This window comes from Podarcis cretensis, assembly GCF_951804945.1.
Source record: "Podarcis cretensis genome assembly, chromosome: 9".
NCBI classification, from domain to species: Eukaryota; Metazoa; Chordata; class Lepidosauria; order Squamata; family Lacertidae; genus Podarcis; species Podarcis cretensis.
The window spans coordinates 7,524,525-7,542,288 of record NC_137178.1 but is presented as its reverse complement, the minus strand read 5'-3'; the positions used below and the strand labels follow the sequence as shown (position 1 = coordinate 7,542,288).

The window sequence follows — 17,764 nt, the reverse complement described above, 5'->3', positions numbered from 1 at the left end:
GGGCATGCCTTAGTCTCTTCTGCAGCAAATACTTTGTGCTTCTATAATTTGGATTATGACTATATTTCCATATCTATCTTGTACAAATGACAAAATGGTCTACAAAACACAAATGCATGAGAGATAAAAAATAAGTGTCTCTTCACATAGGAGTAATAGTTACTAGAGCACTCATTTATTTCAAAATTACACAATAGGCAGCACTAGTGCTTCTATAATGGGACGCAGGTGGCGCTGTGGGTTAAAGCCTCAGCGCCTAGGGCTTGCCGATCGAAAGGTCGGCGGTTCGAATCCCTGCGGCGGGGTGCGCTCCCGCTGCTTGGTCCCAGCGCCTGCCAACCTAGCAGTTCGAAAGCACCTCCGGGTGCAAGTAGATAAATAGGGACCGCTTACCAGCGGGAAGGTAAACGGCGTTTCCGTGTGCGGCTCTGGCTCTGGCTCTGGCTCTGGCTCTGGCTCTGGCCGGAGCAGCGATGTCACGCTGGCCACGTGACCCGGAAGTGTCTCCGGACAGCGCTGGCCCCTGGCCTCTTAAGTGAGATGGGCGGACAACCCCAGAGTCTGTCAAGACTGGCCCGTACGGGCAGGGGTACCTTTACCTTTACCTTTAGTGCTTCTACAACTACTAATCAAAGTGTTTAATAATAATAATAATAATTTGTATTTATACCCCACCCTTCCAAGCCAAGAGAATGACTGTGAAGAAGGGGGGTGGGGACATATTATTTTTGGTATAAGCAACTGTGAAACAAATTGGTAGCAGGCATTTATTCTAATGATATCAAAAAGGAAAAGTTTTTTCCTTAATATTTTGCTGCAATAGTGTTAGTATAGGGTTACCAGATGTCCCCGTTTCCCAGGGACAGTCTCCAGATTTGCAAATCTGTCCCCAGACAAATTCAGTCCCCGGAATGTCCCCGGATTTCATTAAATGTCCCCGGGAAATGTGACGCCCTGCTCTCCTGGAGTAATATGCAGCTGGGGTGGGAAGGCAGGCAGAGGCAGAGGTGGGTGGGGAACCTTGCCTGGTAGAGAAACCGTGTGCCCTGCGCTCCTCCTGGGCAATGGCGCACTGCCCACCTGTGACTCCTGAGCCTCCCCCGATTTCCTGCCCCCTTCATTTTGAGAGATTGCAGATGGGCGGCCATTGCCCAGGAGAGTCTCAAGGGGCACAGTTTCTCTGCTGGGCAATGTGCAAAGCTCTTCTTTCGAACGCTGTGAATCTCTCAAAACGAAGGGGTAAGGGGGCAGGAGATCGGGGGAGGCTCGAGAGTCATGGGTGGGTGGTGCGCAGTTGCCCAGGAGGGGCGCAAGAGGTGTGGTTTCTCTGCTGGGCAAGGTGCAGAGGGGTGAGATGACTTTGATCCCTTTGGCCAACTGGAGCGGCGGTGGAGCTGACGCAGAGCTGAGCAGCTGAGCGTGAGAGAGCGTGAATGAGAGTGTTTCCCCGATGACCAGGAACTGCAGAAGTCAAATTGGAGCAGGGAAGCCTTATGTTCTTTTAAGTTGAGGCTGCTTGAATTGAGGTACCTCCATTGCAGGGGGTTGGCCTAGATGCCCCTCAGAGGTCCTTTCCAAATCTGTGATTTTGTGAACACCCCACAGTCGTATTCTCAAACTCTGCTTCCAACTCCACCCCCCAGGTTTCTCTCTTCTCCGGACTTCTCAAGACAGCAAAACAGCTGAAGTATAGATGTAATTAGGGATAATAAAGCATGTAACTTTAAAAAAAAAAGTGTCCCCAGATTCATTGAAAAAAATCTGGTAGCCATATGTTAGTAAGCCACAAAAAACCTAGGAAAATTAATAGCAATATTATTATTTATATAGAACTACAATATACATGGGACTTCACATGTGAACAATACACAAAACATAGGCTTGAACCTCAAAGAGCTTGCAGCTTAAGTTTTCACAGATGTGGAGGCAAGGGGACAAAGTCCTCAAGAGGCAGTAGTCTCTCAAGGGCCATCCAAACTGTATCCTTTACAGGGATGGCCCTGGTTTCCAGGTGGGTACTTGTAATGTGGAATGGTAGCTTCCAGTGAACATACAGATCTGGGACTGCTCTGCTTCTGACAGCAAGCTAGTGCCTAAGTACTGGCAAAGTTAAACCACAAGTTAGGCTACTATATAATACTCATTTATAATTCATTCTATTTTTTTATTAAAAAATATATATCGCTAGTCATAAAAAATATCAGAGTAGATTGCAATAGTTATACATAAAAGCATTCGATAAAAAAATCGTTTAACTATTATAGAAAAATGTATTTTTAATTGCCTGAATAAGCCTGTCAGAATATAAAGGTTTTCAGTAGACGTCTGTTAAAAGTGTGGCCATTGACAGATGCAATCTCCCACCATTTTGTAACTTGAATGAACATGGAAAAGCCTTATCACAACATGTTTAAACAAAAGGTTTTTGTTAATTGAACACTTCTGATAACTATGGCAGCAAGCAAACAACTATGGATGATATTGAACTATTTAGACATGCAACCATCATTAACATTCATATCACGTACTGAAGGTTTTCTTCATCTTCTTAATGCTAAATTACTATCCACATTTTAGTATATGATTAGTTGTGACAAAGAAAACCTGACAACTCAAGGCCGCCCATCATAATTCAGAACATTATTCTATCCAACTTGAAATTTTGCTCGCCCTCTCCCTCAGAATCAAAATGTTGGTGAAGCCTGAAAAATGTGCAATACTGTACAACTATTTCAGCTAAAGATATTTAACCTACCTTGTCTTTCTGTCTTGCATTCATGAGTTAACAATGCTCCCACCATACTATAAATACTGAAAATTGTGTAAAGTATGACTAAACAAACAGAATAGCAGCTAATGCTGTGCTTACCTGTGTAACTAGTGGCTCCAACAGTCTCTCCACAGTAAGGGTCCTGATTTCCAAACTTTTGGGATCCCATTTTAATATGATAGGTGACGTTGCAGAAGTCATGCTCCCTAGAGCAAGAAAACAATCAATCAATTATGATTCTAAACCTGTGTATATAGTTGCATATCACTAAGAACTTAAATCAAGACTCAAACTAGAAAGGGGTTACATTTACTAATTATGTATAGGAACAACAACAACAACAACAACAGAGATGGTTTACATTCCCCATAAGAGTTATTTCTGATTTGAATCAGTAAGACAACATTTCTACAAATGTGTTGTTGGGGTCTTTTTAGCCAAAGATTCTTATTTAAAAATAAAATAAAAATCCCGTAAGACACTGAGAAGATGCTATCTCCTAGTTTCCTAAAAGTCTGATGACAATGATAGCAACTTAAATTATTGTTGACCTAGGGCTGGTTCCAGTGAATACGAACTCATTTTCCATTCCGTAGCTATAATTAACAAACTTTTTGTGAAAAAATACATCAAAAATTTACATTTATGGAAGCATTTTTGAAGTTGATGTGTAGCATAGTAAATATGTGTTGAATAAAAAAATAGCAATTTCAACTGCTCTTTCAGTTTACAATACTGTATATTCTACTATCTTTCTTTGGGTCATCTTTGCAGCCATTCTGATTACTGTTGGAGTCTTGAGTGGCTGTATCCAAATCTAGCCTAGAGGCCAGAGGGTGTCCAAATAGAAGCAGAAATCTGGCGCTAAGTGAAGTATGCATCCAGCTGAAGGTCAAGTCCCTATACAAAGTTTAACCAGTCCAGAAGCATCATGCTATTGCATATGCCTGTTTCTATCTGTGTATGAAGAAGATTCAGCATAGAAGATCTATGGCAACTTCATCAGGCTTGGTCTCCTATCTAGGCCACAAAGTTCATAATTTAATATCCAGAGTCCCTTGGCAAGCCTTTTTATGTAGGCCACTTTTTCCATTTGTATCAGTGAGGATGATAGACATAGCCAGAAGTATGTAGCTTAGTTTAACATTAAATTCATGACTTAAGTACAATTTGACCCATCTAGACCACACTGGTTCAGATAAACCCATCCAAAGAAAAGGTCCTGTTCAGATGTTTAACAATAATCCATGATTTGTTATTATGAAAATAAGTCTACACAAGTGCCGTGGTTTGATACTTAGGTTTTCTAACTATCCGCTTTTAAAAGCAAGCACAGTTCCCTGAATTAAGACATAATGGGAAACTGCAGTTAGTTCAAAAATAGATCATAGAATTTCAGGGTTGGAAGGGACCACAAGGGTCATCTAGTCCAACTCCTTGCAATGCAGGAATCCTTTGCCCAATGTGGTGGTCGAACCCATGGGAGCGTGCGATTAAGAGTCTCATGCTCTACCAACAGAGCTGTAGGCTGGGTGCTTTTGACCTTCTACTCATATACACAGAAGGGGAGGGGAGGAGAGCAAGACGAAGGCTTATGCAGCTTCATTTTTGTAACAACAATCATGGTTTCTTATGTCTGAACAGACATATCCTGTAAACCTGCTTTGTGATCCTCAGATGAAGGTTGGTATATAAATTTAATAAATAATAATAATAAAGTTAGAGGGACCCCTGACTGTTAGGTCCAGCCATGGATGACTCTGGGGTTGCGGCGCTCATCTCGCTCTATGGGCCGAGGGAGCCGGTGTTTGTCTGCAGACAGCTTCCAGGTCATGTGGCCAGTATGACTAAGCTGCTTCTGGCGAACCAGAGCAGCGCATGGAAACGCTGTTTACCTTCCCACCGGAGCGGTACCTATTTATCTACTTGCACTGCGTGTTTTCGAATTGCTAGGTTGGTAGGAGCAGGGACCAAGCAATGGGAGCTCACCCTGTGGCAGGGATTCAAACTGCCGACCTTCCAATCAGCAAGCCCTAGGCTCTGTAGTTTAACCCACAGCGCCACTTGCGTCCCATAAATAATAATAATAGATAGGACCAAAAAATTCTGCCAGTTCTCTGCAGTCTTTTACCTAGCATAAAATCCTTTCTAAGTACTATAAAATGCTACATAGCTACCTCATATAAAGGATTATAAATATTAGAAAACAACTTTGCATACCCTAGGGGTGTGCTGTCTAACCTAAAGACAAACAACTAAAGAGGTTAATCAATTTGTATTCAACCAAATAATGAATCCTATTATGGATATCACAGTGATGTATGGAAACAGATACAACTAGAACTCAGTTACAAATATGAAGGAGATGGGGGGGCAGAGAGAAAGATAGGGAAAAAAGGAAACAAAAATATGTGGGGAGGATTGTGGGATTGTTGAAGAGACAAGCAGAGGTAACAGAAATGAAGGTAGAAATTTAGAGAGAGAAAAGGCAGCAAGCATCAAGAAACATATCAAGAAAACACACATTGCTTGTAAGCACCTCTCATTATTCACTGACAAGCAGTGCAAACCCCCAAGAGATGACAGAGGGGGCCCAAGCTGTCTTTTAGCCACAGAAAAAAATTGGTGCAACTCTGGCAGATATTTCCAATGGATGTTTTGCACCACTAAACTTCATGGTTTTGACATACTTTTGTTACATACTTTTAAGTTTTATAACCTTTCAAATGATTTCTATACAGTGGTACCTCGGGTTAAGAATTTAATTCATTCTGGAGGTCTGTTCTTAACCTGAAACTGTTCTTAACCTGAGGTACCACTTTAGCTAATGGGGCCTCCTGCTGCCGCCGCACCGCCGCCGCGTGATTTCTGTTCTCATCCTGAAGCAAAGTTCTTAACCCGAGGTACTATTTCTGGGTTAGCGCAGTCTGTAACCTGAAGCGCCTGTAACCTGAAGCGTCTGTAACCCGAGGTACCACTGTAATGTTAATAGAAGAACAGAAATAACACTGACCTGCAGACTTACTTTGGTGCAGGCACATGCCAAGAAACAAGTGACTGCCACACTTTAGCTTTAAATAATAAACACACATGACACACATACACGGGGGCGGGGGGCGGGATCACTGGCAACCAAGGACCAGTTTTGGTCAACCTGAAAACAGACGGACTTAACAATAGTGTTTTTCAGATGTTACCATAAAGGTTATGTAGAAAATAGATAATTCGAGATTGCACAAGAGATAAAACCTAGCAACATAATCACAGTTTAGGAATAAAATAAAAAAGGGCAAGTGTGCAAAGCTGCAGTACACTAGCCCTGGGCAGGAATGACGTCTACAAATGGCATATGTGTCACACATAACTCGCACTGACTTTGCTAGCATTTTACTTCTACAGCTTGGACTACAAACTATTATTAAATCTAAAAATTATTAAATCAATGCCTGTGCAGTCATAGTTAAGATTTGTAGTTGTGTTTTTTCCACTACCCGGAACAAAGAGGGGGAACTCTAAACTACAGATTAAGCATATGGACTGGAAACATTTGTCCTGAAAAAATGGAAATCCAGCATTTCTTCTCTTTTATCAAGAAGGATTCATACAACATGGTGGAGGAAGCAATGTTTACCTATCTTGCTTGGGCTAGGCAGCCCAAAACACACTGAAAACTGCTTACATATGTATGCATGTATGTCATATGTTTTCAGTAGGAAAAACTAGTGAGAGACTGCAACAATCATGTTAGCTAGCTGCATCAGGTGTCCTAAAATATATAACAAAGCCCTTTGCCTGTAGAGAAAACAAACAAAATACACACACACACACACACACAAAATGGACTGTATAATTGATGTATTAAGATATGTAAAATAGATAGATAAATAAATAAATAAATAGGGGGAGACTTAATATTGGGAAATCTGGCAAGAGATGGAAAAGGAACTTGAGTACTGTAATTGTGCATTTACTTACCACAAAGGGGGGGGGGGATATTATATCCCTGATTTTCTAATAGCTTATTCTTCATTCAGTCATTTTCATAATACTGTTCAACCAACTGAACTACTTCACAATCCAGAGGACAACACTTTTGAATAAATGCCTAAAGCTTTCTCCCTAGTGGTGTCAGAAAAGTACTCAAATGCTTTTGAAGAAATCGCCTGTGAAGTTCTTCATGCAATCCATTTGATATAGAAGGGGTCTATTACACTTCTCCAAATGCGCTCTCCATAATCCCTGAGAGTAAAAGGAATGCATATCACAACCAGCAATATTGGCTCTGCAGTTCAAGCATAGCTAGCAGAATGGATTCCAATAGAAGATTGAATTTCCTCCAGTAATTACAGTATCAGGCCCCATTAACTTGAATTTGGCCACTGCCTCTCATTCAGAAAGGCATCTAATCTTCATTCAAATGCAGAAAATGGTGTAGATCCACCTTACCTTCCTCTGCTGGACTCTATCCCAGTGCTAATATAGTCACTGTCACTGTAAAGAATTTATAATCCCAATACAATATTTAACTGAGCAGCTCCAGGATGAAGTAATAATTTTTTAGTTTTGTGAATTAACAGAATAATATATGTGATGAACACAGGGAAAAGAAAATCACGAAGAAATTCATAACTTTTACAGCAATTGCCCTTGCAAATGATCTTGAACCCTCAAGATTTCCAGGTACAGACAATTATAATGACATACATGACCTAATGAGCAAACCATGTTGGTTAAATAAATAAAATGCTCTGAAGCATCTGAAGAAGTATCTGGTATCTGAAGAAGTGTGCATGCACACGAAAGTTTATACCCAGAACAAACTTAGTTGGTCTCTAAGGTGCTACTTGACGTTTGGGTTTTTTAAATTTATTTCGACAGTGGTAGACCAACACGGCTACCTACCTGAAGATGGGAAATACTGTTATCGAAGGGAAGAGCTAATGGCAAGTATGAGCCCTAGAGGAAAAGGGAGCAATGCCTCATCTGATTCTCTCAGAGGACTTTGGAGTTCAAAACATGAAATCAAGAATGCATGGGGTGTGTTACCCACCTCTGTTAGATCATGCTAAACAATTCTGGACAGTCATTACTACTAAATTGAAAAAAATAATCTCCTTTGACTGCAGCTAACCTTCCCATTTAGATTGCAATTAATCCTTTAATTTCCTCAAAGAACAAGATAACTTGACATTAATTAGAATTTTACAAAATTTATGAGTAAACAGGTACTCATGATTTAATGAACACTTCGCTGCACAGGCAGCCATGCTATTGATGAGAAAGCAGCAAACAAATATCTTAAACAGAAACAGCCTTGTTTCTTTTAAACCAGTGTTCAGAATGGTAGAGTCAGACTGAGAAAACCTATACAGTGGTACCTCTGGTTACGTACTTAATTCATTCCGGAGGTCCATCCTTAACCTGAAACCATTCTTCACCTGAGGTACCACTTTAGCTAATGGGGCCTCCCGCTTCCGCCGCACCAGCGCCATGCAATTTCTGTTCTCATCCTGAAGTAAAGTTCTTAACCCAAGGTACTACTTCCGGGTTAGCAGAGTCTGTAACCCGAAGGGTTTGTAACCTAAGGTGCTTGTAACCCAAGGTACCACTGTATTCAATTTTTTCCTCATCAGTTAGCTTATTAGGTAACGTTGGACCAGTCACTCACTCTCAGTCTAACTTATTTCAGAGGGTTCTTGTGAGAATAAAATGGGATAAACTAATGAATGTCCTTCATCCCCTGAAAGAAATGTAGAAGTGAAAATATGATCCAATCACAATGGGGGGCACTCAACTGATGCAGAAATGTCTTAATGGACTGGCTGCTTAATGTGAAAACATGTTTAAAAGCTACCTTCCCCAACGTTTCCATGATAGTTGAGTTTTTTATATCTCCCTCACTACCACCCTTGAACCAAAAACAAACAAACAAACAAAACCCCAATCCTTTTAAAGAGATTCCAAGATCAAAACCTGATCCCTGTGAATGGTCACCAGGAGTGTTTTCTATTATTAGAAGGCAATGACAACCAGCTTAATAGTATATAGGAGAAGTGAGAAACAGTGACAGATGAAAAAACAAAATGGGACTCAGGTCTACCAGAGGAGCTACATTCACAGGTTAGAAAACAGATGCACAGCATTTGGCCTGAATTTCTAACAATTTAGCAAATCCTATCATCAGTTGTAGCTTCCGATTTTCTATATTGCACATACATGTTAACTCTTCCACTTAGGTGAATGTTATCCTAGGCATGCTACTCCACACAGGACACTACCTCTCCACTGTATACTGGTAGCAGTGAAATTTTTCAGGATCTCGCTCTTTCAAACTCTGTTCAAGAGAACCAGTGTTTTCAGTTGATTTTTCATATCGATCTTGTCAAGAAGCCTGCAAAAGTAAAATCCGAAGGTTACCAAATATCTCAAGAGTAATAACGAACCTGTGCTGTTATGAGTTGTGAGTGGCCTGGAAGTGGATGCACTGAAGTTTGTTCTTTTTTGCCTCACAGGTAGGTAGGATAGAGGGAAAAACCTGTCTCACTCTAATAATACTTTTCCTTTGCCACTGAGCTTCTAAAAAAAAATAAAAATGGGTGGTATTCAACAGCTTCACTCAGACCCATTGAAATGAATGGACCTAACTTAGTCATGTTCATAAATTTCAATGGGACTACTCTGAGTAACACTTAGTTGAATACACACCATATTCCCACTTTCAAAATTAAGTGTGGACTTAATTCCCTATCTCTAACTTTGGCCATAAATCACAGTCCATGTTTTTGGAGAGGGTAGGGAGACAGAGAAGACCGGAGTGTCACTAGCATTTTGAAACTGCTGCAGCTAGAAACCAGAGCACTTGCTGGGGGGAGCAGACATTGCATGCTAATGGTTAACATTCAACCCAAAATGTTAAAGTGGCCATGGGGAGACAATCACTGTCACTGCACAGTTGGTCTACTAAGCCTGGTAGGAGGAACTGGCAGGAGAGAATGAGGAAGTTTACTGCTACTTTCCTGCAATTCCTGTTTTATGGAGCAAATTGAGGACTTAATTTCACAGTGCAATAATTATCTATAAACCAATTTACAACCCAGGCGATAACAAACTCCACAAGCTGAAGGTCATGCCCTTCTTAAATGGGACCTAGGCCAGCACAACTTTTTAAGGATCAGAGGTTTGGCAATGACAGGGAATTAGAGTCAGTGCCATATCATCTATCCCACAGCATGTCAATTATCTCGGTCCCAGTGCTAGGAAAGAATGTAGTGTATAAGGACGAACTTGCACTTTGCCAAGACCTCTGGCCCTTTTGGCAAAATATTCAGCAAACTGGCTTGCCAAATGGCAAGCACAGTAAACCAAAACAGAAACTGTCATTGGTTGTAGCTTCTTGCCTATTCTATATAAGCCTCTTGGACGTAACATTTTAAAAACTGTCACTGATCTGGTTCAGCTCTCTTAACTCTCTACCACCTGCAAGGCTAGCGCAGAACACTATTGGAAGCCAATTCAGAAGATTAGACTGTCAGACTGTAAAGCAACCATTTCGTGTCAAAACTGGCAGATTCAGAGTTGTGAATGACAGCAAAAATGTTAATGGTATAAAGTCAGCTTGCTTAGGCAAATGTTTCCCAGATTTAATTAGTACTTGACAATATAGACTCCCACTGTGACTACAAGCTTCAAACAATGTTCTGCAAATTCTAAAACTTCTGGAGGAGACATATGCATGTTAACAGAACCATCAAAGACATTATGAGATAGAGTAAAAGCAGCTTTCTTATAGTGCAGGCCAAAAACTTTGCTTCTAAAAAATTAACCAGAGATTTTAAAAAACCAAAAAAAACCTGACCAGAGCAACAGATGAATTTTACTGGAAATATCCAGAGAGCAAACAGCCATACCAGGCAAGATATTCTTGAGACTTAAAACCTGTTACACCAACAAAAAATATTCTAAATAAGTTGTTACCCCTCCTTAGTTACACAAAAGAGTTGAAAAAGCAAATTTACACCAACAGTGAGCTGCTATTGCTGAAACGTCTCACACTCTGTTTACAACTAAATCAGCCTTGCGTTAAAGTGTTTTATCATTCCCACATATTATTTACTCCAGTGTAGATGCCAGAAATGTCAGCATAGCAACTCTTCCTCTTTTTAATAGGAACTGAACTTCAGATTGATTTTGGTGTCCTTGTACATTTACTGAACTCATAATTTCAGGCTACAAGAATCACTGCTACAAGCCCAGCCTATGCAACATCCAAGGTGATGAAGGTCTGCTAGCCAAAAAGTCCCTGAGAATCTGAACTTTTGCATTCCCTGTTACCTTTGTGGCAGCCAAGCTTATGTATGTGGAGTTTTGCAAACATACCCATATATGAATTAAGAGTTCTGTGAAGTGCTGGAATACAGTCTGCTGTGTGGTTCTCTTGCCTGGGGCGATCTCAATATTTCATTTTCATATCTGAGCCTTTTCAATTCAATACTGCAGTCTAGTTTTGCATTTTGTTAAAGTTCAATGAAATTAACAAAAGCAAAGCAAATATTCCCTTCTTCTGTCAGTCAAGGCAGTCTAGCCCTATTACAAGAACTTATGGGTTTCTGTTCAGTTCCTTGCCATCTTGTCATTTCCCTGTGTATCATCTGATAAGACACTTGATCACTGCACTTGACTTTCACATCTGTAAACTACTGTAAATATTGAACTACCATGTCCAATGTGATATTACAAAGATAACTGCCTTACAAGGGAGACATGTGTAGAAAAGAATGAGGAGATAAAAGTACCTGAATTTAAATGCTTACTAAATTGACATCCCGCACCCACCCCCTGCTCCTCAAAAAAAGCTGCTTGTTTTTGTTCCCAGCATTAAGGCCCAGAGTTCTCAGGGCAATCTTTACGGTGAGAAAGAGAAGCTTGGAGGGCCACATTTCATCCTCAGACCTGAGGTTCCCTACCCTGAGGTTCCCATCCTGGTTATTTTCCGGACATCTTAACTGGCAACCATACTACAAAAGTACTCCTTCACTAAATAAGTTTCCATGTAAGTGTCAAGGAGGAAATATTGTTTGCTGCAGTGGTTTCACTTATAGAAATTGACACATTAATTACCCCAAGCTTCCCCCTCCCCCGCCTCCCCCTGTTCCAAATCCAATTGAATAAGGATCAGCCAACTTGCTGTTTCATGGGAATTTATGCTGAAAAACTTGGAAATGATGGAAGTGGGAGAAGATTTTTATAATGGTATAAAGGCGATATATACAGAACAAAGAGCTAAATTGATAGTAAATAATGTAATTACAGAGGAAGTGAAAATAAAGAAGGGTACAAGACAGGGATGCCCTCTCTCACCACTGTTATTCATCATGGTTCTGGAGGTCCTACTGAGTTCTATTAGACAAAATGAATTAATAAAGGGGGTAACAGTAGGTCAAAACCAATATAAAGTTAAAGCCTTTGCCGATGATCTGGTAATCACGATGGAAGATCCGACAAATAGTTTAAAAGAAGTCATAAAAGAAATTGATCAATTTGGAAGAGTGGCCGGATTTGTATTAAATAAAAGGAAAACTAAACTTATGGTGAAGAATCTGGATCAAAGCGCAATTGAAGAAGTGCAAAGAGAAACAGAGATGGAAGTGGCGAAGAAGGTAAAATATTTAGGAATATGGTTAACCCAAAAAAATATTGACTTATTCCAAAACAATTACGTGACAATTTGGAACAATATTAAGAGAGACCTCGAAGTGTGGAGTAGGATGAAGTTATCCTTTTGGGGCAGAATTTCTTCAATCAAGATGAGTGTGCTTCCGAGGATGTTGTTTCTATTTCAAATGATCCCAATAATCAAGGGGACAAAGATCTTCAGAGATTGGCAAAGAACGATCTCAAAATATATCTGGCAGGGCAAAAAGCCACGAATACAATTTAAATTACTAACTGATGCGAAAGAAAGAGGTGGCTTCGCCCTGCCGGACCTGAAACTTTATTATGAAGCATCTTGTCTCTGGTGGATAAAGGATTGGATAACACTAAAAGACAATAAGCTACTGGACTTGGAAGGGTTTGATAATAGGTTTGGCTGGCATGCCTATTTATGGGCAGGAAAGAAGAAAGCTCATAAAAGTTTTGCCAACCACATTTTCAGAGGTGCCCTTATAGAAATATGGGACAGGTACCAAAATATTTTGGAACCAAATGTACCACATTGGTTATCCCCACTAGAGGTCATGAGTGTTAAAAAGATAAACATGAGAGAGGATTGGATGACTTATGGAGATATTGTAATTAAAGAAGGGGGGAAATGGAAACTGAAGCCATATGAACAAGTTAAAAAATATGTATATGATTGGTTGCACTACTTCCAAACAAATGATATGTTTAAGAAGGATTGTAAAGAGAGGAAATATATTGAAGGAGAGTCTAGATTTCAGAAGGAAATAATTAATAATGACTATAAGGTATTGTCAAAAATGTACAAAATGTTACTGGAATGGCAAACAAAGGACGAAGAAGTTAAGTCAGTTATGATACACTGGGCCAGGGATTTTGGTTATAATATACAGTTAGCAGACTGGGAGAAGGTGTGGAAGGAAAATATGAAATTCACTGCATGCATGACGATAAAGGAAAACATTATGAAAATGGTATACAGATGGTATATCACTCCCGTAAAATTAGCAAAAATGTATAAGACATGTAACAAATGTTGGAAGTGTAAAGAGAGGGAAGGGACATTTTACCATATGTGGTGGGAGTGTAAGAAAGTAAGAGGCTTCTGGGAAATGATATATAATGAGTTGAAAAGGATGTTTAAATACACGTTTGTGAAGAAACCAGAAGCTTTCTTGTTAGGAATTACAGGAAGAGAAATTAATAGAAGTGATTATAAACTTTTTCAATATGCAGTGACCGCGGCAAGAATTTTAATGGCTCAAAAATGGAAACAAGAAGAATTACCAACATTGGAAGAATGGAGACGGAAATTGATGGACTTCGCTGAACTAGACAAACTGACAGGAAAAATTAGATACCAGAAAGATCACAAGTTCACACAGGACTGGAGAAAGTTTACGATTTATCTGGAAAATATTTGTGATGAACAGACAACGCTAGTTGGATTTAAAGAGGCTTTGTGATGAGAAAGGGTATTGTGGGAGGGATAAGAGTTGTAAAGATTAATTAACTGGCAATACAATTATAAAGGAAATGTGAAATAAATATAAAATTATGAGGATTGTGGAGGAAGCGGGGGGAAGTCCAAAAGAATTTGGCATTATGGTTGATGTGAATGTGTTATTTAAATTTGTAAAAGAAAATTTTTCTAAAAAATTAATAAAAAAAAAAAAAAAAAGGATCAGCCAACTTGCACAGAGGCCTCACTCCATTCTATACATTTGAAATTCTTCTCCTCCCTTCCTTTCCTCGGCCTCCAATTCCTTGCACGTATCCCAAAAACCTGCAACAATTATTTCCATAGCAACAGTTAAAGCAGAGCTATACTCTGTAGTTCATGTATCTTCACATTATGTTCTTTAATTCATTCTTTAACTTGCTTATAGTTAAAGCAAGTTCTAAAACTAACATAAAAGCCTAGGAAAATACTACTATTTTCCGTAAGATAGAAGCATTCTTTGGCACCAAGCATTATTTTGAAAACTGACCTGAAAACCTTGCTCCTAAACTCATATATGTGGCAACCAACTATGATTATTCATTATGTGGGAACAAATCAACACATGCTCAGACACACTGTCCTTTCAAAACAGTATGGAAGTACAGGAAAAAATGTCCCAACTATTACATCATTGTGAAAGTCCTGGCACCGAGCCCAGGCTTAATTTAAATCCTAGACACATGCTTTTGCAGGAAGAATCAGCCAACATTATTAAATGCACAGGCCCACTGTATGTATCTGATGAAATATACTTCGGCATGGACCATCATGGCACAGATGCTACAGGCAGTAGGTGTTTGCTGGAGCAGGAACACGAGGACCCATAGATGCAGGTATGATATAGTCAGGACTGCACTTTTCCCTAAATCCTGACTCAGTAGACAAAATGCAGAACCCTCCAAAGCATAGAGCACATATACAGTGTGAGCGCCATGTGTAGCACAGCACACATTAGTCTTAATATTTTTTTAAAAAATTACTTATGCCACACTTGTCCAAAAAAAAGTTGGCCACTGATACTCTATGGCCTGAGATTTTACAGCCAAAAGTCAGAACAGTATGTTAGTTTCCAAGGAAGCAGACCACTCAACTGCACACTACCGGACTACTCTTCTGGAATTTATTATTTATTTTTAGGAGTATTAATTAGGAGTATTAATAAGAAGCTAGCAATTTTTTCCTGCAAGTAAATTGCACTAAATGCACAGAAACTAATTTTCAATTTTTCCCCTCATATTTTGTTTTCTGCTTGTCATTCACATGGCATAATCAAGGCAGCATTACTTCATTCCAGTAATGCTGTCTAGACTGTAACAATGTTCTTTGAAATAAGTAAACAAATAGTTGCTAAGCTCTCGGCTTCAAGCGCTATGGAAAATGTGCTGACCGCAATAAATACGGGACAAGTTTAGTATAATGAGGGTCCAGTTGGCAGAATTTGCAGGACAACAGCAGCAGATTTCACTACAGTGAGGCTAATCCTATAGTCACAGCCAAATTAATACAGGCAGATGAACAGATCAGCAATACACATATCACTGGCAGACAGAAGTTATAGGACACACAAAAATTGAGATTAGAGACATTACAGGTTTACACACTAATAGATAGATTTTTTTTCCCTACCAAAGAAAAATAAGCAAAGAAACATTAAGAACTCTGAATATCTACACCTATGCCAGGGGTGGAGACTTTGGTAATTTTTGGTAATATGGCGCCCTGACAAAGGCCAAATATTGGCACCCCCAAATGAATCTTCTCGATTATATAGCTTCTTGATTTTGCATCCCTTCCACTCAGTGCCCCGTGCAGGGGAACTGCTCACAAGCATAAGAGCAAAACAACTAGACAACAGAAAATCTCCCACAAATATACAATCCATAAACCACAAAAAAAAAAATGCCAAGTGAAACAATCAGGGGACCATCACAGAAATAATCAGCTAGTCTTACCGCATGCCCCAGGAGTCCTAAATGCATTTGTTTTAATGTACACGGATACACACACATCTAGCCAGTCAACAAGAGGTTTAGAATGATCTCCAAGACAACTCATGTTGAGGCTGGTTGCCAGACACTGAACTTTTCTGGGGGCCAGTAGGCAGTTCAGATGAATGCTGCTTGTTCTACTCTAATGATGATGCTTCTGCAAATGTTGAAAGATTTGAAAACCCTTAACAATGATAATATAAGCAAATGAGTTATGCCTTCTTGTGATCAGATGAGGCACTTGGAGCTGAAGCTGGACCCGATCATGCTTTCTGAGGAACAGGGAAAGGCTGTAGCCAAGAATAAAACTAGCCCAGAAGAGTAAAAACTGAAAGTGCTTGCAAGGTTCTCAGGAAATCATAGCAAAAATCATTTTCTTAGGAAACAGAAACTTATCATTTTGATTGGTTTGAAGGTTGACAGAAAGGCATGGAGGTTTTCCATATAGGTTGCTAGAGAGAGAGAGCAAATCAACACAGCTGGTTTTATTTGTCTAGCTATGGATATCTGCAACTACTTCAAAAAGCAGAAGACAGATATTGAGCCCCAGACAGATACTGCAGATACTTCATCAGACACTGTACAGGCAGGGCATGAGATTATCCCAACTGAAGAGACTGAGGCAGCTACCAGTACTGCACAACTTGAACAGGAAAAGCTGGACCTATCAGATGTGTTAGTTTCAGCTGCTTACACAATCCTGGAACCCAACAGAAAGTTATGACTCTAAGAACACTGTCATGCATGGTTTTCTAAATAATCTCATTGGTTAGCAGACTCTGCTGCTTTGAAAGGACCTGTATGTTGCTATTGCATTTTATCTTTGCTCAGGTTAAAGATACAGCTACATTCCCCTTTGTAACATTAGCTCAATGTCCTAAATGACTAAAACAAGATTAAGTACTAGATCACAAAATGTAGGAGTAGATAAAACGAAGATTAAGTTAATCCCTGATTTTAGCTTTCTGAGCAACAATTCCATCCTAGACACAAACACACTTGTCTTAGTAGAAAGAAACCAGAAAATGGTTTTAATTACTTAGGGTTGCCATATTTCGAGAAGTGAAAGTGTTGAGCTTTTTTTAAAGGAAATTCACCAAAATGGGTTGCCACACATCCAGATTTCCACCCGGACACTGTTTACAATGGCTGAATCCCAGCAATATCCGGGAAATTCCAGGTGTATGGCAACCCTAAATTACTTATCTTCTGTTTTGTTTCATAGGAAAAAGCAAATTAAAACCAAGAGGGATTTGCACAACCTAAGAATGTAAAACATTCTTTTAAAGATCTGTATGTTGTATACCTTTCATTAAGTCATTCCAAGAAGTATTGACAATTTCATATTCATCTATTCCCAGACATTTAATGCAAACGAACAGAAAACCCATACTTGCACAAGCCCGTTTGAGTGGACACTCAAAAGTTCTGACAACATTCTACAGATACAAGGAAAGCTCACAGAAACACACAATAAATCTCTGCACTAAAACATAAAATAACTAGACAAAGCCTAACTGGTCTCACAAAAGTAAGTGTGTATAATCCAGTGTGCAAGAACTACTCAACTATTTTACATATCAAGAGAGGGAGAAGGAAGTAACCAAGTTATGAAAAAGGAGGGTTTAGGTAATGCCCCAGCTCCTAAGTGTTCTTAAATTCATGAAAGGTGTAAGAATTTATGAGCATGGCTAAAATCAATAAATAAAGTTTAACATTCTGAAAGAGAATGTGAAGTGGATGCACTATATCTCGGGTGAATGCAAGATTCCAACTTCACATTCTCAAGTGGAACATCGAAGAGGCAGCCAACGGGCTAAGATC

General features: G+C 39.5%; 1 protein-coding gene across 3 annotated transcripts in view; it reads right to left on the bottom strand.

Moving 5' to 3' along the window:
* CTNNA2 (catenin alpha 2) overlaps positions 1-17,764 on the bottom strand; it is a 562,131-nt gene that overhangs the window by 506,631 nt on the left and 37,736 nt on the right. For all 3 annotated transcript variants that reach the window (XM_079990774.1, XM_079990775.1, XM_079990773.1), the window contains exon 2: positions 2,870-2,976. In XM_079990774.1, coding sequence (XP_079846900.1) covers positions 2,870-2,971 — 102 coding nt within the window. In that variant the 5' untranslated portion in view covers positions 2,972-2,976. The remainder of the gene's footprint in view (positions 1-2,869; positions 2,977-17,764) is intronic.